At 35.3% G+C, this 20,059-nt stretch overlaps 1 protein-coding gene across 1 annotated transcript; it reads left to right on the top strand.

The window, feature by feature from the left end:
- The first annotated feature begins 665 nt into the window (after positions 1-665).
- Positions 666-19,692, top strand: LOC135080956 (uncharacterized). Its single transcript, XM_063975678.1, has 4 exons — positions 666-1,487; positions 7,584-8,027; positions 14,499-15,311; positions 18,958-19,692. Exons 1-4 carry the CDS (start codon positions 693-695, stop codon positions 19,408-19,410), a joined length of 2,505 nt encoding a protein of 834 aa, XP_063831748.1. The 5' UTR covers positions 666-692; the 3' UTR covers positions 19,411-19,692.
- Positions 19,693-20,059: the final 367 nt, after the last annotated feature.

Raw genomic sequence — 20,059 nt, 5'->3', positions numbered from 1 at the left:
CAATAAGTTTACCACAATCAAATTATGTAGGCGCTTCTGTTTGCCGTTCACTCACTCGTTTCCTGAAAAGAAATAAAAGAAAGTGAGCTTCAGATGACTAATAAACTACGAGACTTAAGAAAAAAGGACAAAGCAAAATGGACGGTCTTTGGATCTATCATGTCCCTTAATACTCTAAAAAGTTCATAAATTCACGTACAAATACACTTATCTTCGTTATCAGATTTGAAATTTTGGTCGCCTGGAATAACGCGGTTGCCAAAATGTGTGGTATGGTATGTAGGCTTGTAGTAACCTAGGCATCTACCTGTAGGCCTAGGATGCGCGCCGCGATAAGCGTTTATCACGACATTTTATCGATTTTACGCGATAAGCCGTCATTTGTCGTCTAAAATCATCTATAAGATTTTATCACGGCGCGCATCCTAGCCCGGCTGGTTAGTTAAGTTATTTGCATAGTTTAGTTATGTTAGAGTTCTGCTTTGCTTCTTTAGCCACACGCAACTGATTCTGTCCACAAGGTCACAACAAGGTGGATAGACAGTTTGCGTATAATATTGATAACTCTTAATAAAAAATCGATAAAGTTGTTAATCAATAATCGATAATACGATGAATCCGAGTTCGTTCGTCGTATATAAGCCGTAGTTATAGTATAAAACATTTTATATTATCGTGACTTTGAGGTGAATATGGCGCTACAATTTGAGGGGGTACCGGCAGGTGTCAGTGAAAAACAACAGCAGTTTATTCGTGAAGTGCTACAAAAAAGAGGATTTGAAAATAACAAGGTGGTGTTCGAACCAGCTGGCAAGGCTGGTGATAACTATGCAGCCACCGTTTTGAGAATAACAGTTATTGTTCAAGATGGCAATGACTTCAAGATGATCGCCAAAGTCGCACCACAACTTGAGGCTGTACGTACCGGTTTGAAAACACCATATCTGTTCAATAACGAAATAATTATGTACGAACAAGTGCTACCAAAGTTTAAAAGTCTGCAAGAAGAAGCTGGCGTATCAGAAAATGAAATTTTGCGGTATGCTCATTGTTACGGTTGCCTTTCGGAAGAACCAAACGAAGTGATTTTGCTTGAGGACTTAAAACCTTTAGATTACGTAATGCTGGATAGGCGTGCGCCGATGAGCAATGAAGCCGTGTTGCTGGTTCTCAAAAACTTTGCTACTATACATACCATGTCATATGTTTTAAAACATTTGGAACCAGAAACGTATGAAAATTTTAGTAACAGATTGACTGATGTGTGGAAATTAATGACAAATGAGGAGGACCTAATGGTGTTTTTGGCGTTAGCTGAACAAAGTGCTCTCGAAGTATTAGATGACGAGGAATACAAAAAATACATACGCGGTGTTGTTTCTCAAATGAATGCACAATTGCCTAAAATTAAGAAACACGAGAACCCTAAATATTTAATAATTCAGCAAGGTGACTCCTGGACAAATAATATCATGTTCCAACTTGATGTAAGTATGTGCCTACTTTTGTTACAAAATGAGAATCCTGGCCTGGCTGCGGTAGCCAAAAATGTTGAGCAGTTCATAATATCCACAAATGCCAGTCGTGCAAAACGTGTTTAGTACCACTAGTGTGTAGTAACCACTAGTGACAGCCTCACTGCATAACTCACTGTCCCTTGCATTCGCCTTGTCGCGCGGCCGCGCGGCCCTACTCCGTGATTAACCTAGTACTTTTATCAATTTTAGCTATCAGTATTTTTCAATCAATCTAAATTTCGCACCATACGGTGCAATAACGTCAATTATGCAATTTTTTAAAACTTAACTGAATCAAAGTAAACCAAGTAAAGAGGTAGATTGGAGTATTTTCTCATAATCAGTTAAGTTTTGAAAAAAAAATGCATAAGTGACGTTATTGCACCCTAGGTGCGATATACAGGGTGTTAGGTAAATGGGTATATGAGCCGACACTAGCCCATGTTAACATAGTCATATAAATGGTATGGTGAAGTCAGAAATTTGATATCATCATTTTAATTTTTTTAATTTTCATACAAAATAAATTTTATAAAATCCGATTTGCATGAAAATTTAAATAATTAAAATGATGATATCAATTTTCTGCACATGGTGCATTTGTTATTACAGTAACAAGTTTCATCATGATTCTTAATACAAAAATTTCTTCAAAATCCACGTATTGTCTTATCAATGTGTCAAAGCTGATTACACAAAATATAACAGAAGGTAAACTCATGTATGTAGTACCTACTAAATGTATGGAAGCTGGAAACTTTGAATTTTCGGATAGATTGTTTATTTTGTAACTTATTATTGGTACCGTTGGATAGAGCTCGTGAAGCACTTACTTATTTTTCATTACGATAACTTCATTTTTAACCGACTTCAAAAAAGGAGGAGGTTATAATTATGTTCGACTGTATGTATTTTTTTTTCTATGTATGTCCACCGATTACTCCGTCAATTGTGGACCGATTTTCAAAATTATTTTTTTGTTCGATAGGGTATGTATAGGTTAGTTGTATATGGTATAGTACACTTCTTAGGTGGTCTCATTGTCACCAAGTCAGGATCTGATGATGGGATCCTAGGGAAGTCGAGGGCAACCCTCAAATTTTATAGGCACGTATATTGTTTTTCATATTTTTTCTGACGTTATTCAAGTATTTGCTTCTGGAAATTATTAGCTCATCAATTTGAGAAGGTATAACTCCTTAATGCTTAGGATAAGTATAGTTTCTAAAGTTATTCAAGTGTTTGCATCAGATAGTCATCATCTCATCATGATAAACTGGTGATCTACCATCACAACTCCTTAACGCTTAGGAGTTGGAGGGTAATTCTTTAAATATTATAGGTACAAATAGACCAACAGTTGTATTCTTTCATGTTTTCAAGGTGGGCTGACGGTTTAAGGTCTTTTTAGGTTGCCGATATGGTAACCTGTATTTTGTAGGGAATATTATTTTACACTTGACATGTAAAGTCTCAATGTACTCCCCACCTTCAGTGGTGACATCAAGGTAATAATTAGTTAACTAAAAAAAAGCAAAAAAATAAGTTTATTTTAATAAAAAAAAAAACCGACTCCAAAAAACATTTTAGTGCATGTTTTTTGGAGTCGGTTTTATTTTGTAATACGTACTGATTCATTTATCTACTGTGACATTGGCGAAATCATGGTTCACAAAACCAACGCCCGTATTCACAAACATTACTATGAGGTCTCACAGTGCGTGTGGACGCACAGGGTGACACACGAACCAATCATAGAGTTCTATTCAACGCTGTGCGTTCGATTTTCTCCTTCACTTAAGCAAGCATCGTTTGTGAATACGGGCGTAAGTCATTGCCAAAATAAAAGAAGAAGTCTTAGCAATGGCAAAATACTTACGCATGGTGGGGGAAGGGACGCTCTAGAGACTCAAGTCTACAAGGAGCCACATGAACTCTATTCTTAAATCCATTGATATCTGCTGCATCTGCCATCTTTTTGGCTAGAAGATTCTTTTATCTTGCAGCTTAGACTTTTAGCTACAGACCTTAGACAGTATTTTTGAAAAATGCTTACGCATGGTGGAGGAAGGGACGCTCTAGAGACTCAAATCTACAATGAGCCACATGAACTACAGTTTTAAATTCGTTGATATCTGCTGCATCCGCCATCTTTTTGGCTAGAACATTTTTATATGTTGCAGCTTAGATCTTTAACAACAGACCCTAGACAGTATTTTTGAAAAATACTTACGCATGGTGGAGGAAGGGATGCTCTAGCTAGAGACTGAAATCTACAAGGAGCCACATGAACTCCAGTCTTAAATCCGTTGATATCTGCTGCATCTGCCATCTTTTTGGCTAGAAGATTTTTCTATCTTGCAGCTTAGACCTTTACCTTAGGCAGTATTTTTGAAAAATACTTACGCATGGTGGAGGAAGGGATGCTCTAGCTAGAGACTCAAATCTACAAGGAGCCACATGAACTCCAGTCTTAAATGCGTTGATATCTGCTGCATCTGCCATCTTTTTGGCTAGAAGATTTTTCTTTCTTGCAGTTTAGACCTTTAGCTACAGACCTTAGGCAGTATTTTTGAAAAATACTTACGCATGGTTGAGGAAGGGACGCTATAGCTATCGGCTTTTCGAATTCGTCTCGGCGAGCCCTATCTATAGACACCTCATTTGTTGCGATCTGAGGTCAAAAAGTTTGGAAATTTGTCAAATACCTTACCTAGTCTAAATTACGTGTAGGGTTTTGATCAAATAAAGAATGTTTTCTTGATAAAACAACCAGTTTTATTGGGAATTCACAATCGTTTTACAATTTGCACGCAAAGAGAAAAAACAGAGGCGCCACAGAGAGTAGCGGCCAGAAAAGGAACTACTTGGGATGCGTTCCATTTCTATCATTACGGATTACTAATGTTTGGCCAAAAAACGTTTCCCAAATTATCACATCGCAAACAACGTTTCGCAAATTTTCATTTGGCAAATTCTCATTCGGCAAAACAACTTATTGCAAACTTTTAAGTCGCAAGTCGTTTTTGGCATATTATTGTTTAGCAAATTATTGTTTGGCAAAGTATGTTTTACCAAATGTTTCATTTGGCAAAAATATTTCACGATAAACTATTTACAAAATAATTTGATTGGTGCATAGAATGGAATACAAATTAGCTTGTGGTTATTATTTTGTTTAGTGGGTAGTTAATATAAATTTTTTTCTAAATTAATTTTCATATTTCATTATTTTTATTGAAATTTCCATATGATTAATTAACAATAGAGGTGATTCTAGCGCTCGGCGGCCGCTGCCGAGGGTTAAGGGTCACTGTTCTAACCTAACCTAACCTACTATTTTCTGCAATACCTACTTTCTGCAACCATACTATTTTCTGCAATCTCTTTGTTTTACATAAAATTCTTGTGAAAACCATGATCATGTGCCATATATGCTTTGATTTGTGGGTAACGGTGGGTAAATATGTGAAGTGTCAATTTGACCAAACAAATTATTTGGGATATAATATTTGGCAAAATAAAACATTTGCTATTTATAAACATTTGCCAAGTAAAATTTTGCCAAATGATAATTTGACCAAATGAATTAGTTGCGAAAAGTACAGTTGCTAAAAGTTTATTTGGGAAATGAAACTTTGGCGATAAGTTGTTTGCGAAGTGAAAGTTGGCGAGTAATTTGGCCAAACGGAAGGATACCCTAAATTACACCGAACCGAGGTGAAGCTCGACAAAACCGAAATCTAACTCAAATTTTTAGAAAATAACTAGCGGCCGCCCGCGACTTCGTACGCGTGGATCCCGTTTTACCCCCTTCATCTATCTTACGCGGTTTAGATTTTTTCATACAAATGTTTTTTCTCGCTAACTCCCGTTCCCGTGGGAATTTTTCAATATCCTGTTATAACTAAGCTTTAAGTCTACTAAGGTACCTGCATGCCAAATTTCAAGCGTCTAACTTAAGCGGTTTAGATTTTTCATACAAAAGGATTTTCCCGCTAATTCCCGTTCCCGTGGGTATTTCGAGAATTCCTTGTTGTAACTAAGCTTTAAGTTTATTAAGGTACCTACATGTTAAATTTCAAGCGTCTAACCTAAGCGGTTTAGATTTTTCATACAAAAGGATTTTCCCGCGAATTCCCGTTCCCGTGGGAATTCCTAAGTATACTATAACCTGCCCAGGAGTATGAAGAATAATTGTACCAAGTTTCGTTAAAATCCGTCGAGTAGTTTTTGTTTCTATAAGGAACATACAGACGGACAGACAGACAGACAGACAGACAGACAGACAGACAGACAAAAATTTTACTGATTGCATTTTTGGCATCAGTATCGATCGCTAATCACCCCCTGATAGTTATTTTGAAAATATATTTCATGTACAGAATTATATTGACCTCTCTACAGATTTATTATAAGTATAGATAGATAGCACACCTATAGGTTATATACATAAGGGAGAGTCCGCTAATTTGGACCAGTTTTTTTAATCCCATTTTACACATAGTTTTCTTTTGTTTTTGCTAATGTCCATGGTATATAATAAAAGATACATTATTCAACTTACTATTTCATAAGTATTAATTAACAAGATTGTTTTGATTGATTCAGCACAAATCAACAAAGTACGAGTTCAGAGCTTCGGTCCAATTTAGCCAACCGGTTCGATAATTTGTACCACAGGGTTACTAAATTGGATTTCAATAAATTTCAAGCCTTTAAAAAAACTATGGCAAAATATTATACGATACATTCTTAACAAATTAAGAAACGAAGAGGAACAGTAGTTAATAACATACCAATCGATATTGTTTTACACGTCGTTATCACGATTTTGAGTACAAGTTTTGTAATTCCAATTATCGTAACGCACACTTGTACCTAATCTACTTTGCCAGTCTTTTGCTTTCATTTATTGTTAGTCAAACATAACTACGCTATTATAACTTCAATATAATGATTTACTAAAAAAAATTCAAAATCCTTTGGTAAAGTTTCATACAACTTAAGGTGGTATACAATTTAGCCGACTAGGTGATAGTGCTTTTAAAAAATCGGTAAAAAATATAGCTTATAAATACCGAAAAATGTTTCAAATAATTGTAATCCACACTAATTTACGCTTCTAAATAATATATTAGAAACACCCTGTGATTAAATTTAACAAAATTACAATCTAAACATGTATTGTCAAAAGTTACTTGAAAACAATGAAAAAATACTTTTCAAAATAAAACACACGTGTTTGTTGTCACGGCAAAAACCACATGGCCGATATTAATTGATTTTAGTTGTGTATCGCTGAGTGTTGCAATTACAGACATTCAATAAATACTTTACGAAATATGAGGGTGGTACAATTTACCCGGCGGTACAATATTCCGAACTCGCTACATCATATTATTATTATTAAGCATCAAATTTTTTTACAAGCTTTTTATTTACCTTCACCTGTTTGGTGTCTGTCGTGTCGCAACTCACTTCCCGGTTTTCTATTGATTTAAATCTGAAATTTTGCATTCATGTGTAAATCACGTGACGATGCAATATTATGATGACATGGAGCTGATCTCATGATGGAGCTGGAAGTTAGCCATAGGAACTCCGCAATAAAACGACACAAGTCTAATCAGTTTTATTTTGGGCTCGTTTGATTCGTATTGACGAGTGTCATTGTAACCCAATTGAGTTTGGATTCGTTTAATTCGTATCGTCGCCCTGGGACAAAGATTTTACCAATCAACAGTGATTTTGACCTAGGGCATCAAAATCACTTTTGACTGATTATGAGTTTTGACTGTAGTGTAACATTATAAACAGATTTAAAAAATATCTTTAGGTTTTTATTTACTTTCACCTGTCCGATGTCTGTACCTAATGAAATCTTTTAAAGGCTCACTTCTTCCTTCACTGGTAAACTCACAACTGCAAAACTCTATATCGTATCAACATCGTGTCATTTTTGGCCACCACTGCAGATGCACATTGCACGTGCACGACCTTCTCAAAACCAGAGGCAAATAGATGATTTGCAAAATATTTACTAGATTTTTGTCATCGTTTCAGGAAGGCAAGCCCTCGAATGCCATCATGATCGACTACCAGCTGGCCAACGAGAACAGTCCAGTGGCCGATTTCCTTTACTTCATCTTCTGCTGTACAGACCACGCCAGCAGGTCAGAACATTACCAAGATTGGATAAGCTTCTACCACGATCAGCTTGACAAATCATTATCCAACTACGGTTTGAAGGCCAACTACATTTATCCAAAGGATCAGCTGGACGCAGATCTCAAGAGATATTCCAAGTGGTTCTTAGGATCGGCAGTTGTGCTGCAAAGTATACTGATGAGGAATCCAGAAGAAGCCGCTCAGATGCACGAAGCGATGACGAAATTTGATGAGGAAAAATTGGAAGGTATGTCAAAGGAGACTCTTAGCGGAGATACCATCGCTCTGTTCAAAAGTGCACTTCATGGTCTAATAGACAGCTACCGTCAGTTTGGATACGTTTCCTAAGCTACTAGATTCTCCAAGCCAAGATGAAGGAAGTTAAAGCAAGTATTGCTAAGGCCCAGTTTTTTAATTCATAGTTAAAATATCAAATTGTTAAATTTTGCTATTAATGGTTAAATATTAACAAAATGTTAACTAATAGTTAAAAAATGTACTTAAAGTCAAGCTAACCATTGTTCGTAAAACATGTTTTTCTGATATTTAACCACTTGTCATTTGACATCTGTCAAATTTGACCATTGGTTATTTAACTACGAATCAAAAAACTGGGCCTAAGTAGGATATCGCCCGTATTCACAAACATTACTATGAGGTCTCACAGTGCGCGTGAACGCACAGGGTGACACACGACCCAATCACAGAGCTCTATTCAACGCTGTGCGTTTGATTTGCTGCTTCACATAAGCAAGCATCGTATGTGAATACGTGAATTTTGTTTAAATAAATAGTGCGTTATTTCGAAAGATTTCCCACCGTAAGATGCAAATAAAATAATGTGAATTAACATAGCGTTTTTATTTTTCCATTTTACTAATAAAAATCACACGCTCGTTGAACAGTGTTTTAAAGTGACGTTTAGTATGGAAATGTCACTTTATAACAGTGTTCAACAAGTGTGTAACTTTATATTAGTAAAGGGGGATAGGATATTTGTTTAAATAACAAAATTTTATTTATTTATTTATTGAAAGAAACTTACAGCTCTTATATTAATTACATATGATATAGGTACGGGGAATATAAGAATAAAAAATTAACAACAAGTAACCTAATTATGTAACCAAAAAATTTTGCAAAGTAAATCTTCTTTAATTATTTATTGTTTATCAGTAATAATACAATATGAAACTAATTATAGTTAAGAGTCATTTAATTTACAAACGACTAGGAACATGATGTATTTATAGAATCACATTATTGATCCACACAAATAAAACAGACGACCTAAGGTTTGGTGTGTAGTATTTTTAGAAAGCTCAAAATGTTTACGACAGACACAAGGGAACTGTAAATATGTAATACAACAATTTTTTCGAATATACAGAAAAAGGCAATTCTCCCTTATAAATCAATGGCCTCTCCCGGGGGTGTGCCGGGAGCAAATCGCAAAATCTTCTGAAATGAAATTTCTCAGACTGAAGCGTAGAACAGTCGAAAATTTCCACTGGAGACCAAAGAGAAATATATCTTGGGACAAACACGTAAGATGTGAATTTCGTTGACGTCGCTTAGGGTTTTCGGCACAAAGTTAAAGGCGTGAAATGTATGCGAGAAGGCAAATTGTATAGTAAATATAGAGGAGGAACTAGCGAAGCTTCACAATCACGCCGTCGAACCATTGGGGTTGCTAATATGTAGTTGGAATCGTGTCACAGTATTTCGGAACTATAATGCTTTCCGTAACATATTGGAACGTTTGATGTAAACTCAAAGTTTACATAAACAAACTCAAAGTTTACATCATACGTCGTCACTAGTGAGCGCGTAAAAAATGACATTAAATGTAAGACGGATTGTACAGCGCCCCTAGCGGAAACTTTCAAGAACCAAAATTTTCATACATTTTTCATTTGATGTAAACTCACACTAGACAATCAATTTCAATTGATGGAAGTAAGACTTGAAGTTTGTTACAAGGATATTTTAGTTTAAAGAATGACAATGCCCTTTTTACCATCAACCCCTAATTTTTAAGTGACCCCTATGGTAACACATAACAGGATTTTTGTTTTTAAAGGGGTCACTTAAAAATAAGGGATTAATGGTGAAAACGGGCATTAATCTTTTAAATTTAAATCAAATCAAATATATTTATTCATAAAACATAGGTACAAAGGGTGATAATTATAATAACAGTGAGCTCTATGCTTAACCTATTCAGGTACATGAATTATTTTGTGACTTCCGTCAGAATACATAATCAAATTTAAAATTATTATTATTTAATTATATTATTTAAAATTATATTATTATTAAGTAGTTAATGTCTAGTGACAGTATGCAGTTTGTAGGAAAAACTATATGACAGAGAGTTTATATCATTGGCATCCTTTTATTATAAAACTCTACTCATGATACATAGCAAATTCCCCAAATCTATACTATAATACTATCTATATCTATACTAATATTATAAATGCGAAAGTAACTCTGTCTGTCTGTCGGTCTGTCGGACTGTCTATCTGTCGGTCTGTCTGTCTGTCTGTCTCGCTTTCACGCCTAAACCACTGAACCGATTTTGATGGGCATAGAGATAGTTTGAGTCCCGGGAAAAGACATAGGATAGTTTTTATCCGGGTTTTTGAAACAGGGACGCGCGTGATAAAGTTTTTCTGTGACAGACAAAATTCCACGCGGGCGAAGCCGCGGGCGGAAAGCTAGTAAGAGGTAAATTCTATGACAAAATATAAGTAGAGTGAAAAATATCTACAGAAAGTTGGGGAAAAGTTAAGACCTTGTTTTTTTCCAAATAAATCTTGATGGTCATGTAGGATGAAGATCGAAAATGTCCGGTTAGATATTGTGATAAGTAACAATTCCTAAAAAATATTTGCAATTTTTTTATGTGGTAGGTGGCAGACGATAATAAATACATTTAATTGAAATTAAATTAAATATAATATTATGTATTTAATTTGTAAATAAAAGATGAGCTGCTATGAAATTAATAATGTGTTTTATATTTAATCTACCTACATAATAATGGCTTTACTAATTAAATAGAGATAATTATGTTTGTGTAATAATGTGCTATGTAAATTATGTAGTAGCTATTATTATTCTGTGGTATGAACCTTTTGTATTTTTCTACTTGTATTAGGGTTGGATTTAGTATTATTTGATTAGCTTTATTAGATTTGTACATATCTTACTTTAATTATAACTTGCCTTGATTTATGTAGTTAGATGTATACAGTTACTACAACAATAAACGCAATAAATGTCAAATTAAACATGTATATACGCACCTAAATGTTAATGCTGAATAAAGGAATTTTATTCTAAATGTATTATAGTTCATTTCAACTAAGATGATCCGTATGACACTTCAAGGTTATCCATATTACGCATACTACATATGCAGAATATTTCTGAAAAAATATTTGTATTTTATCTATACTTATAATAAAGCTGTAGAGAGGTCAATTCTGTACATGAAATATATTTTCAAAATAACTATCAGGGGGTGATTAGTGATCGATACTGATGCCAAAAATGCAATCAGTAAAATTTTTGTCTGTCTGTCTGTCTGTCTGTCTGTATGTTCCTTATAGAAACAAAAACTACTCGACGGATTTTAACGAAACTTGGTACAATTATTCTTCATACTCCTGGGCAGGTTATAGGATACTTAGGAATTCCCACGGGAACGGGAATTAGCGGGAAAATCCTTTTGTATGAAAAATCTAAACCGCTTAAGTTAGACGCTTGAAAATTGGCATGCAGGTACCTTAGTAAACTTAAAGCTTAGTTACAACAGGATATTGCAAAATTCCCACGGAAACGGGAGTTAGCGGGAAAAAACCTTTGTATTAAAAAATCTAAACCGCGTAAGATAGACGCTTGAAATTTGGCATGTAGGTACCTTAGTAAACTTAAAGCTTAGTTACAACAGGATATTGCAAAATTCCCACGGGAACGGGAGTTAGCGGGAAAAAAAATTGTATGAAAAAATCTGAACCGCGTAAGATAGATGAAGGGGGGGTAAAACGAGATCCACGCGTACGAAGTCGCGGGCGGCCGCTAGTTAGCAATATAATAAAAAAAAATTAACTACTTGTCTTGAAATATATAGTAAAATCTGAGTCTATTGATTATATTTCGATTAAATACGATGTAAAAATATTTTTTATTTAATGTACGCAATGTGTGAAACGGAATAGATTTAGTGCTGGGTATTTGATGTATAACAAAATAGATTATTTCCGCGATTCATTAATCGATTGCAGTGAATACCTAGTTATTAAAAACATCACAAAAATCAACTATATTTTTCGATTGTTGACTTTAATAAACGCATTGAAAATTAATTAATAGTTTTTAATTTAAAGAAACAGAACCAGTACTTTTTAGGAATCGTTTTTTTGAACACGAAGTCGATGGAATTTGAATATTATCAATAAAAAATTGTTACAATAATATTTGTAATTAAAAAAAACATGTTTTTGTTAAATAACACCTTACAAAATATTTCTCTAAAAGTAGCTAGGTTTTACTAAATCTTAGAAAAAAATCGATAGATAAATCGCTATGGTTTAGTTATGTGACATCTCTATAACTTTCAAACTCGAAACGCCATACGAATCATCTTAGGTGAAAAAGACTATAGTTAGACTAAGGCCCAGATTTTTGATTTATAGTTAAAATAACCAATAGTCAAATTTGACAGATGTCAAATGACAAGTGGTTAAATATCGGAAAAAAACGTTTTTCGAACAATGGTTATAGCCTGACTTTTAGTACATTTTTTAACTATTTGTTTACATTTTGTTAATATTTAACCATTGGTAGCAAAATTTAACAATTAGTTATTTTAAGGCCACTTAGGCCCGGTTTTTTGATTCGTAGTTAAAATAACCAATAGTCAAATTTGACAGATGTCAAATGACAAGTGGTTAAATATCGGAAAAAAACGTTTTTCGAACAATGGTTATAGCCTGACTTTTAGTACATTTTTTAACTATTTGTTTACATTTTGTTAATATTTAACCATTGGTAGCAAAATTTAACAATTAGTTATTTTAACTATGAATCAAAAAACTGGGCCTTAGGCCCAGTTTTTTGGATCGTAGTTAAAATAACCAATGGTCAAAATTGACAGATGTCAAATGACAAGTGGTTAAATATCAGAAAAAAATGTTTTTCGAACAATGGTTAGCTTGACTTTTAGTACATTTTTTAACTATTGGTTTACATTTTGTCAATATTTAACCATTAGTAGCAAAATTTAACAAATAGTTATTTTAACTATGAATCAAAAAACTGGGCCTAAATCACTTGTCATTTGACATCTGTCAAATTAGACTATTGGTTATTTTAACTACGAATCAAAAAACTGGGCCTAAGGTTAAGTAGCACCATCTTACTTTAACTTTAACAAACGTCAAAAATCTGTCAAACTGCACACAAAAATCACCGGTTATTGTTACAGTTACGGTTAAAATAACTTGGTGCAACTCAGCGTAGAGCTAGTGAACGCCAGACCTGACCAGACCATCTAAATATAATAACTCAAAGGTGACTGACTGACTGACTGACATAGTAATCTATCAACGCACAGCCCAAACCACTGGACGGATCGGGCTGAAATTTGGCATGCAGGTAGATGTTATGACGTAGGCATCCGCTAAGAAAGGATTTTACGAAATTACCACCCCTAAGGGGGTAAAACGTGATCCACGCGTACGAAGTCGCGGCCGGCCTCTAGTTATTTTATCAATGCCAGATGCTTTTGACTGTTTCAACCCCTTATTATTATTATTATTGGTTTTGGGCCTTCATTTGCGCCATCTCGACCAGGTTTGATCTATTGTGGCAGCCCTTGTCTTTAGAGTTCACTGCTTAGTCCCGTTGAGTCTATAAATTTCCAGATTCTTTGGAGCGTGATATCTGCTATCTCATCCGGGTGCATGATGTGTCGCCCGAGATGGATACTTCTTTTGCTCATAAGCGGGCCGCATGAGCAAAGAACATGCATGGCCGTTTCTTCTTCTGTGTGGCAGAATCTGCACAAAGTTTCCTCGGTCATGTTCATGTTTTCACTTCAGTTAGACGCTTGAAATTTGGTATGTAGGTACCTTAGTACACTTAAAGCTTAGTTACAACAGGATATTGCAAAATTCCTACGGGAACGGGAGTTAGCGGGAAAAAACATTTATATGAAAAAATCTAAACCGCGTAAGATAGATGAAGGGGGTAAAACGGGATCCACGCGTACGAAGTCGCGGGCGGCCGCTAGTACTCTAAAACGTTCATAAATTCATGTACAATACTTATCTTCGTTATCAGATTTGAAATTTTGGTCGCCTGGAATAACGCGGTTGCCAAAATGTGTGGTATGGTATGTAGGCTTGTAGTAACCTAGGCATCTACCTGTAGGCCTAGGATGCGCGCCGCGATAAGCGTTTATCACGACATTTTATCGATTTTACGCGATAAGCCCATATATTTGTCGTCTAAAATCATCTATAAGATTTTATCACGGCGCGCATCCTAGCCCGGCTGGTTAGTTAAGTTATTTGCATAGTTTAGTTATGTTAGAGTTCTGCTTTGCTTCTTTAGCCACATGCAGCTGATTCTGTCCACAAGGTCACAATCACAACAAGGTGGATAGATAGTTTGCGTATAATATTGATAACTCTTAATCAAAAGTCGATAAAGTTGTTAATCATTATTCGATAATACGATGAATCCGAGTTCGTTCGTCCTATATAAGCCGTAGTTATAGTATAAAACATTTTATGTTATCGTGACTTTGAGGTGAATATGGCGTTACAATTTGAGGGGGTACCGGCAGGTGTCAGTGAAAAACAACAGCAGTTTATTCGTGAAGTGCTACAAAAAAGAGGATTTGAAAATAACAAGGTGGTGTTCGAACCAGCTGGCAAGGCTGGTGATAACTTTGTAGCCACCGTTTTGAGAATAACAGTTATTGTTCAAGATGGCAATGACTTCAAGATGATCGCCAAAGTCGCACCACAACTTGAGGCTGTACGTACCGGTATGAACACATCATATTTGTTCAATAACGAAATAATTATGTACGAACAAGTGCTACCAAAGTTTAAAAGTCTGCAAGAAGAAGCTGGCGTATCAGAAAATGAAATTTTGCGGTATGCTCATTGTTACGGTTGCCTTTCGGAAGAACCAAACGAAGTGATTTTGCTTGAGGACTTAAAACCTTTAGATTACGTAATGCTGGATAGGCGTGCGCCGATGAGCATTGAAGCCGTGTTGCTGGTTCTCAAAAACTTTGCTACTATACATTCCATGTCATATGTTTTAAAACATTTGGAACCAGAAACGTATGAAAATTTTAGTAACAGATTGACTGATGTGTGGAAATTAATGACAAATGAGGACCAAATGATGTTTTTGGCGCAAGTTGAACAAAGTGCTCTCGAAGTATTAGATGACGAGGAATACAAAAAATACATACGCGGTGTTGTTTCTCAAATGAATGCACTATTGCCTAAAATTAAGAAACACGAGAACCCTAAATATTTAATAATTCAGCAAGGTGACTCCTGGACAAATAATATCATGTTCCAACTTGATGTAAGTATGTGCCTACTTTTGTTACAAAATGAGAATCCTGGCCTGGCTGCGGTAGCCAAAAATGTTGAGCAGTTCATAATATCCACAAATGCCAGTCGTGCAAAACACGTCGCGACAAGTACGCAACTTGTCGCGACGTGCTTAGTACCACTAGCACGTGTGTAGTAACTACTAGTTGTGCTACTAGTGACAGCCTCACTGCTTTATTCATTCGCCTTGTCGCGCGGCCCTACTCCGTAATTAACCTAGTACGACCTACTTTTATCAATTTTAGCTATCAGTATTTTTCTGTCAATTATGCTATAAAATTATTAGTGTCTGACTGTATGAGTTGATCGGCGTAACTGCTGATTATTAAATCTGTTAACAACATATTGGGCACGCTTTCCATTATGATTAGAGTAGGACTACTAAAGTAATAGTTGCAATAACTTTCTAAATGAATAATTATTTGCAATAAACATGGTACATTTGTTATTACATAGGTAACAATAAATAAAAACTTACCAGTATCGACTTGTATTCTTCTTCCTTGGGTTCTTGAAGTTCACTTTCACTTGACACTTCGAATGGCGATTTCTGGCTCCGTCATGATTCTTAGTACAAACATTTCTTCAAAATCCACGTGTATAGTCTTATCAATGTGTCAAAGCTGATTACGTGACTAGTGTTGAAAATGACCAAAGCGGCTGAATTTGACTGACTGTCATTTACGGTCAAATTGGTCAAAAACAAATCATAAACTGTCAAAAACGGTCAATTTGATTTCAGTAATATTTTAGTACTTTTTTAAATTTTTTCTTACATTTTGTGATTGATAAAAGTCTACAACATCTGACTTGAAATAAATAAGTGGTTTGTAATGATTTATTATATTTAAACATTTTACAGTGAGTATACAACTTCTAAATTGAAACAATAAGTGTTTTGTAATGATTTATTGTGCTCTCTTTCTTTCCCTACGTAATTGCCCTGCACCTGCACCCCGCTCACGTGCATTATTTAAGCATCGGGTATTTGACCATTGTGACCGGTCAGATTCGGTTAATTTACATAATATGTATACGTGACATATGTAAACTATACGTGACATTGGCCACAGTATATGTATACAGGGTGGAAACGATAAGTGATCTCACTCGATTATTTCTAAACTATACAAGATATCGAAAAACTGGTTACTGATCCTGAAAGTGCTTCACGATCTCTTTCAAACGGTATCAGTAATAGATTACAGAATTAACTGGATCTATCCGAAAATTCAATGTTTTCAGCCTACATACTAAATCTATGCCAGCCAAACAATATCGGAAGTGTTAATTTTTTTATTAAATAATAAACACTTAAAATGATCTCGTATTTAAAATTGTTCATGGAAAACATTGGTTTTAGGATTTATTTGCTATAAGATTATCAAGACATGAGTGCTATGACTGTGGCATACTAAAATGTGGCAGTACTAAATGTATGGAAGCTGGAAACTTTGAATTTTCGGATAGATACCTACCTAGTTTATTTTGTAACTTATTAGGTACCGTTGGATAGAGCTCGTGAAGCACTTACTTATTTTTCATTATGATAACTTCATTTTTAACCGACTTCAAAAAAGGAGGAGGTTGTAATTATGCTCGACTGTATGTATTTTTTTTCTATGTATGTTTACCGATTATTCCGTCAATTGTGGACCGATTTTCAAAATTCTTTTTTTGTTCGATAGGATACACTTCTGAGGTGGTCTCATTGTCACCAAGTCAGGATCTGATGATGGGATCCTAGAGTAATCGAGGGCAACCCTCAAATTTTATAGGCACGTATATTGTTTTTCATATTTTTTCTGAAGTTATTCAAGTATTTGCTTCTGGAAATCATCATCTCAAATTGATAAACTGGTGATGGTAGGTACAACTCCTTAACGCTTAGGAGTTGGAGGGTAATTCTTTAAATATTATAGGCACAAATAGACCAACAGTTGTATTCTTTCATGTTTTCAAGGTGGTTCAACTTATTCTTATTCTTAACCTGTATTTTGTAGGGAATATTATTTTACACTTGACATGAATATAGTCTCAAAAAACTCCCCACCTTTAGTGGTAACATCATGGTAATAATTAGTTAACTAAAAAAAAGCAAGAAATAAGTTAATTTTAATAAACAAAAACCGACTCCAAAAAACAATTTAGTGCATGTTTTTTGGAGTCGGTTTTATTTTTTAATACGTACTGTTTGATTTATCTACTGTGACATTGGCGAAATCATGGTTCACAAAACCAAGTCATTGCCAAAATAAAAGAAGAAGAAGAAGTCTTATCTATGGCAAAATTCTTACGCATGGTGGGGGAAGGGACGCTCTAGCTAGAGACTCAAGTCTACAAGGAGCCACATGAACTCCAGTCTTAAATCCGTTGATATCTGCTGCATCTGCCATCTTTTTCCCTAGAATATTCTTCTATCTTGCAGCTTAGACCTTTAGCTACAGACCATAGGCAGTATTTTTGAAAAATACTTACGCATGGTGGAGGAAGGGACGCTATAGCTAGATACTTATCGACTTTTCGGATTCGTCTCGGCGAGCCCTATCAATAGACACCTCATTTGTTGCGATCTGAGGTCAAAAAGTTTGGAGTCAAATACCTAGTCTAAATTACACCGAACCGAGGTAAAGCTCGACAAAACCGAAATCTAACTCAATTTTTTAGAAAATAATAGCGCACCTATAGGTTATACAGGATGTTAGGTAAATGGGTATATGAGCCGACACTAACCCATGTTAACATGGGCATATAAATGGTATGGTGAAGTCAGAAATTTGATATCATCGTTTTATTTTTTTTAATTTTCATACAAAATAAAATTTATAAAATCAGATTTGTATGAAAATTAAAATAATTAAAATGAAGATATCAATTTTCTGACTTCACCATACCATTTATATGCCCATGTTAACATGGGTTAGTGTCGGCTCATATACCCATTTACCTAACACCCTGTATACATACATCATAATATTATTGTTATTTACCTTCACCTGTTTGGTGTCTGTCGTGTCGAAACCCACTTCCCGGTTTTCTATTGATTTGATTCTGAAATTTTGCATTCATGTGTAAATCACGTGACGATGCAATATTATGATGACATGGAGCTGATCTCATGATGGAGCTGGAAGTTAGCCATAGGAACTCCGCAATAAAACGACACAAGTCTAATCAGTTTTATTTTGGGCTCGTTTGATTCGTATTGACGAGTGTCATTGTAACCCAATTGAGTTTGGATTCGTTTAATTCGTATCGTCGCCCTGGGACAAAGATTTTACCAATCAACAGTGATTTTGACCTAGGGCATCAAAATCACTTTTGACTGATTATGAGTTTTGACTGTAGTGTAACATTATAAACAGATTTAAAAAATATCTTTAGGTTTTTATTTACTTTCACCTGTCCGATGTCTGTACCTAATGAAATCTTTTAAAGGCTCACTTCTTCCTTCACTGGTAAACTCAATTTGAGGCCAAACTCTATGTATATTGTATCAACATCGTGCCATTTTTGGCCACCACTGCAGATGCACATTGCACGTGCACGACCCTCGCAAAACCAGAGGCAAATAGATGATTTGCAAAATATTTACTAGATTTTTGTCATCGTTTCAGGAAGGCAAGCCCTCGAATGCCATCATGATCGACTACCAGCTGGCCAACGAGAACAGTCCAGTGGCCGATCTCCTTTACTTCGTCTTCTGCTGTACAGACCACGCCATCAGGTCTGAACATTACCAAGATTGGATAAGCTTCTACCACGAACAGCTTGACAAATCATTATCCAACTTCGGTTTGAAGGCCAACTACATTTATCCAAAGGATCAGCTGGACGCAGATCTCAAGAGATATTCCAAGTTGTTCTTAGGATCGGCAGTTCTGCTGCAAAGTATGCTGATGAGGAGTCCAGAAGAAGCCGCTCAGATGCACGAAGCGTTAACGAATTTTGATGTGGAAAAAATGGAGGGTATGTCAGTGGAGACTCTTAGCGGAGATACCATCGCTCTGTTCAAAAGTGCACTTCATGGTCTAATAGACAGCTACCGTCAGTTTGGATACGTTTCCTAAGCTACTAGATTCTCCAAGCCAAGATGAAGGAAGTTAAAGCAAGCATTGCTAAGTAGGATATTGTCCGTATTCACAAACATTACTATGAGGTCTTACAGTGCGCGTGGACGCAAAGGGTGACACACGACCCAATCACAGAGCTCTATTCAACGCTGTGCGTTTGATTTGCTGCTTCACATAAGCAAGCATCGTATGTGAATACGTGAATTTTGTTTAAGGATAATAGTGCGTTATTTCGAAAGATTGCCCACCGTAAGATGCAAATAAAATAATGTGAATTAACATAGCGTTTTTATTTTTTAATTTTACTAATAAAAATCTCACGCTCGTTGAACAGTTAAGTATGGAAATGTCACTTTAAAACAGTGTTCAACAAGTAACTTCTTATTAGTAAAGGGGGATAGGATGGAATTTGTACAAATAACAAAATTTTATTTATTTATTTATTGAAAGAAACTTACAGCTCTTATATTAATTAGGTACAAATGATAGGTACGAAGAATGTAAGAATTAAATTAACAACAAGTAACCTAATTATGTAACCAAAAAATTTTGCAAAGTACCTAAATCTTCTTTACTTAAAACAAAGTCACTCCCCTTGTTACAAATACATTTGTTTCGTTACCTTAAACAAGATACTAGTTCTAGT

The sequence above is a fragment of the Ostrinia nubilalis genome, chromosome 19 (assembly GCF_963855985.1).
Source record: "Ostrinia nubilalis chromosome 19, ilOstNubi1.1, whole genome shotgun sequence".
In the NCBI taxonomy this organism is placed as follows: domain Eukaryota; kingdom Metazoa; phylum Arthropoda; class Insecta; order Lepidoptera; family Crambidae; genus Ostrinia; species Ostrinia nubilalis.
This window is presented reverse-complemented; position numbering and strand designations above follow the sequence as displayed.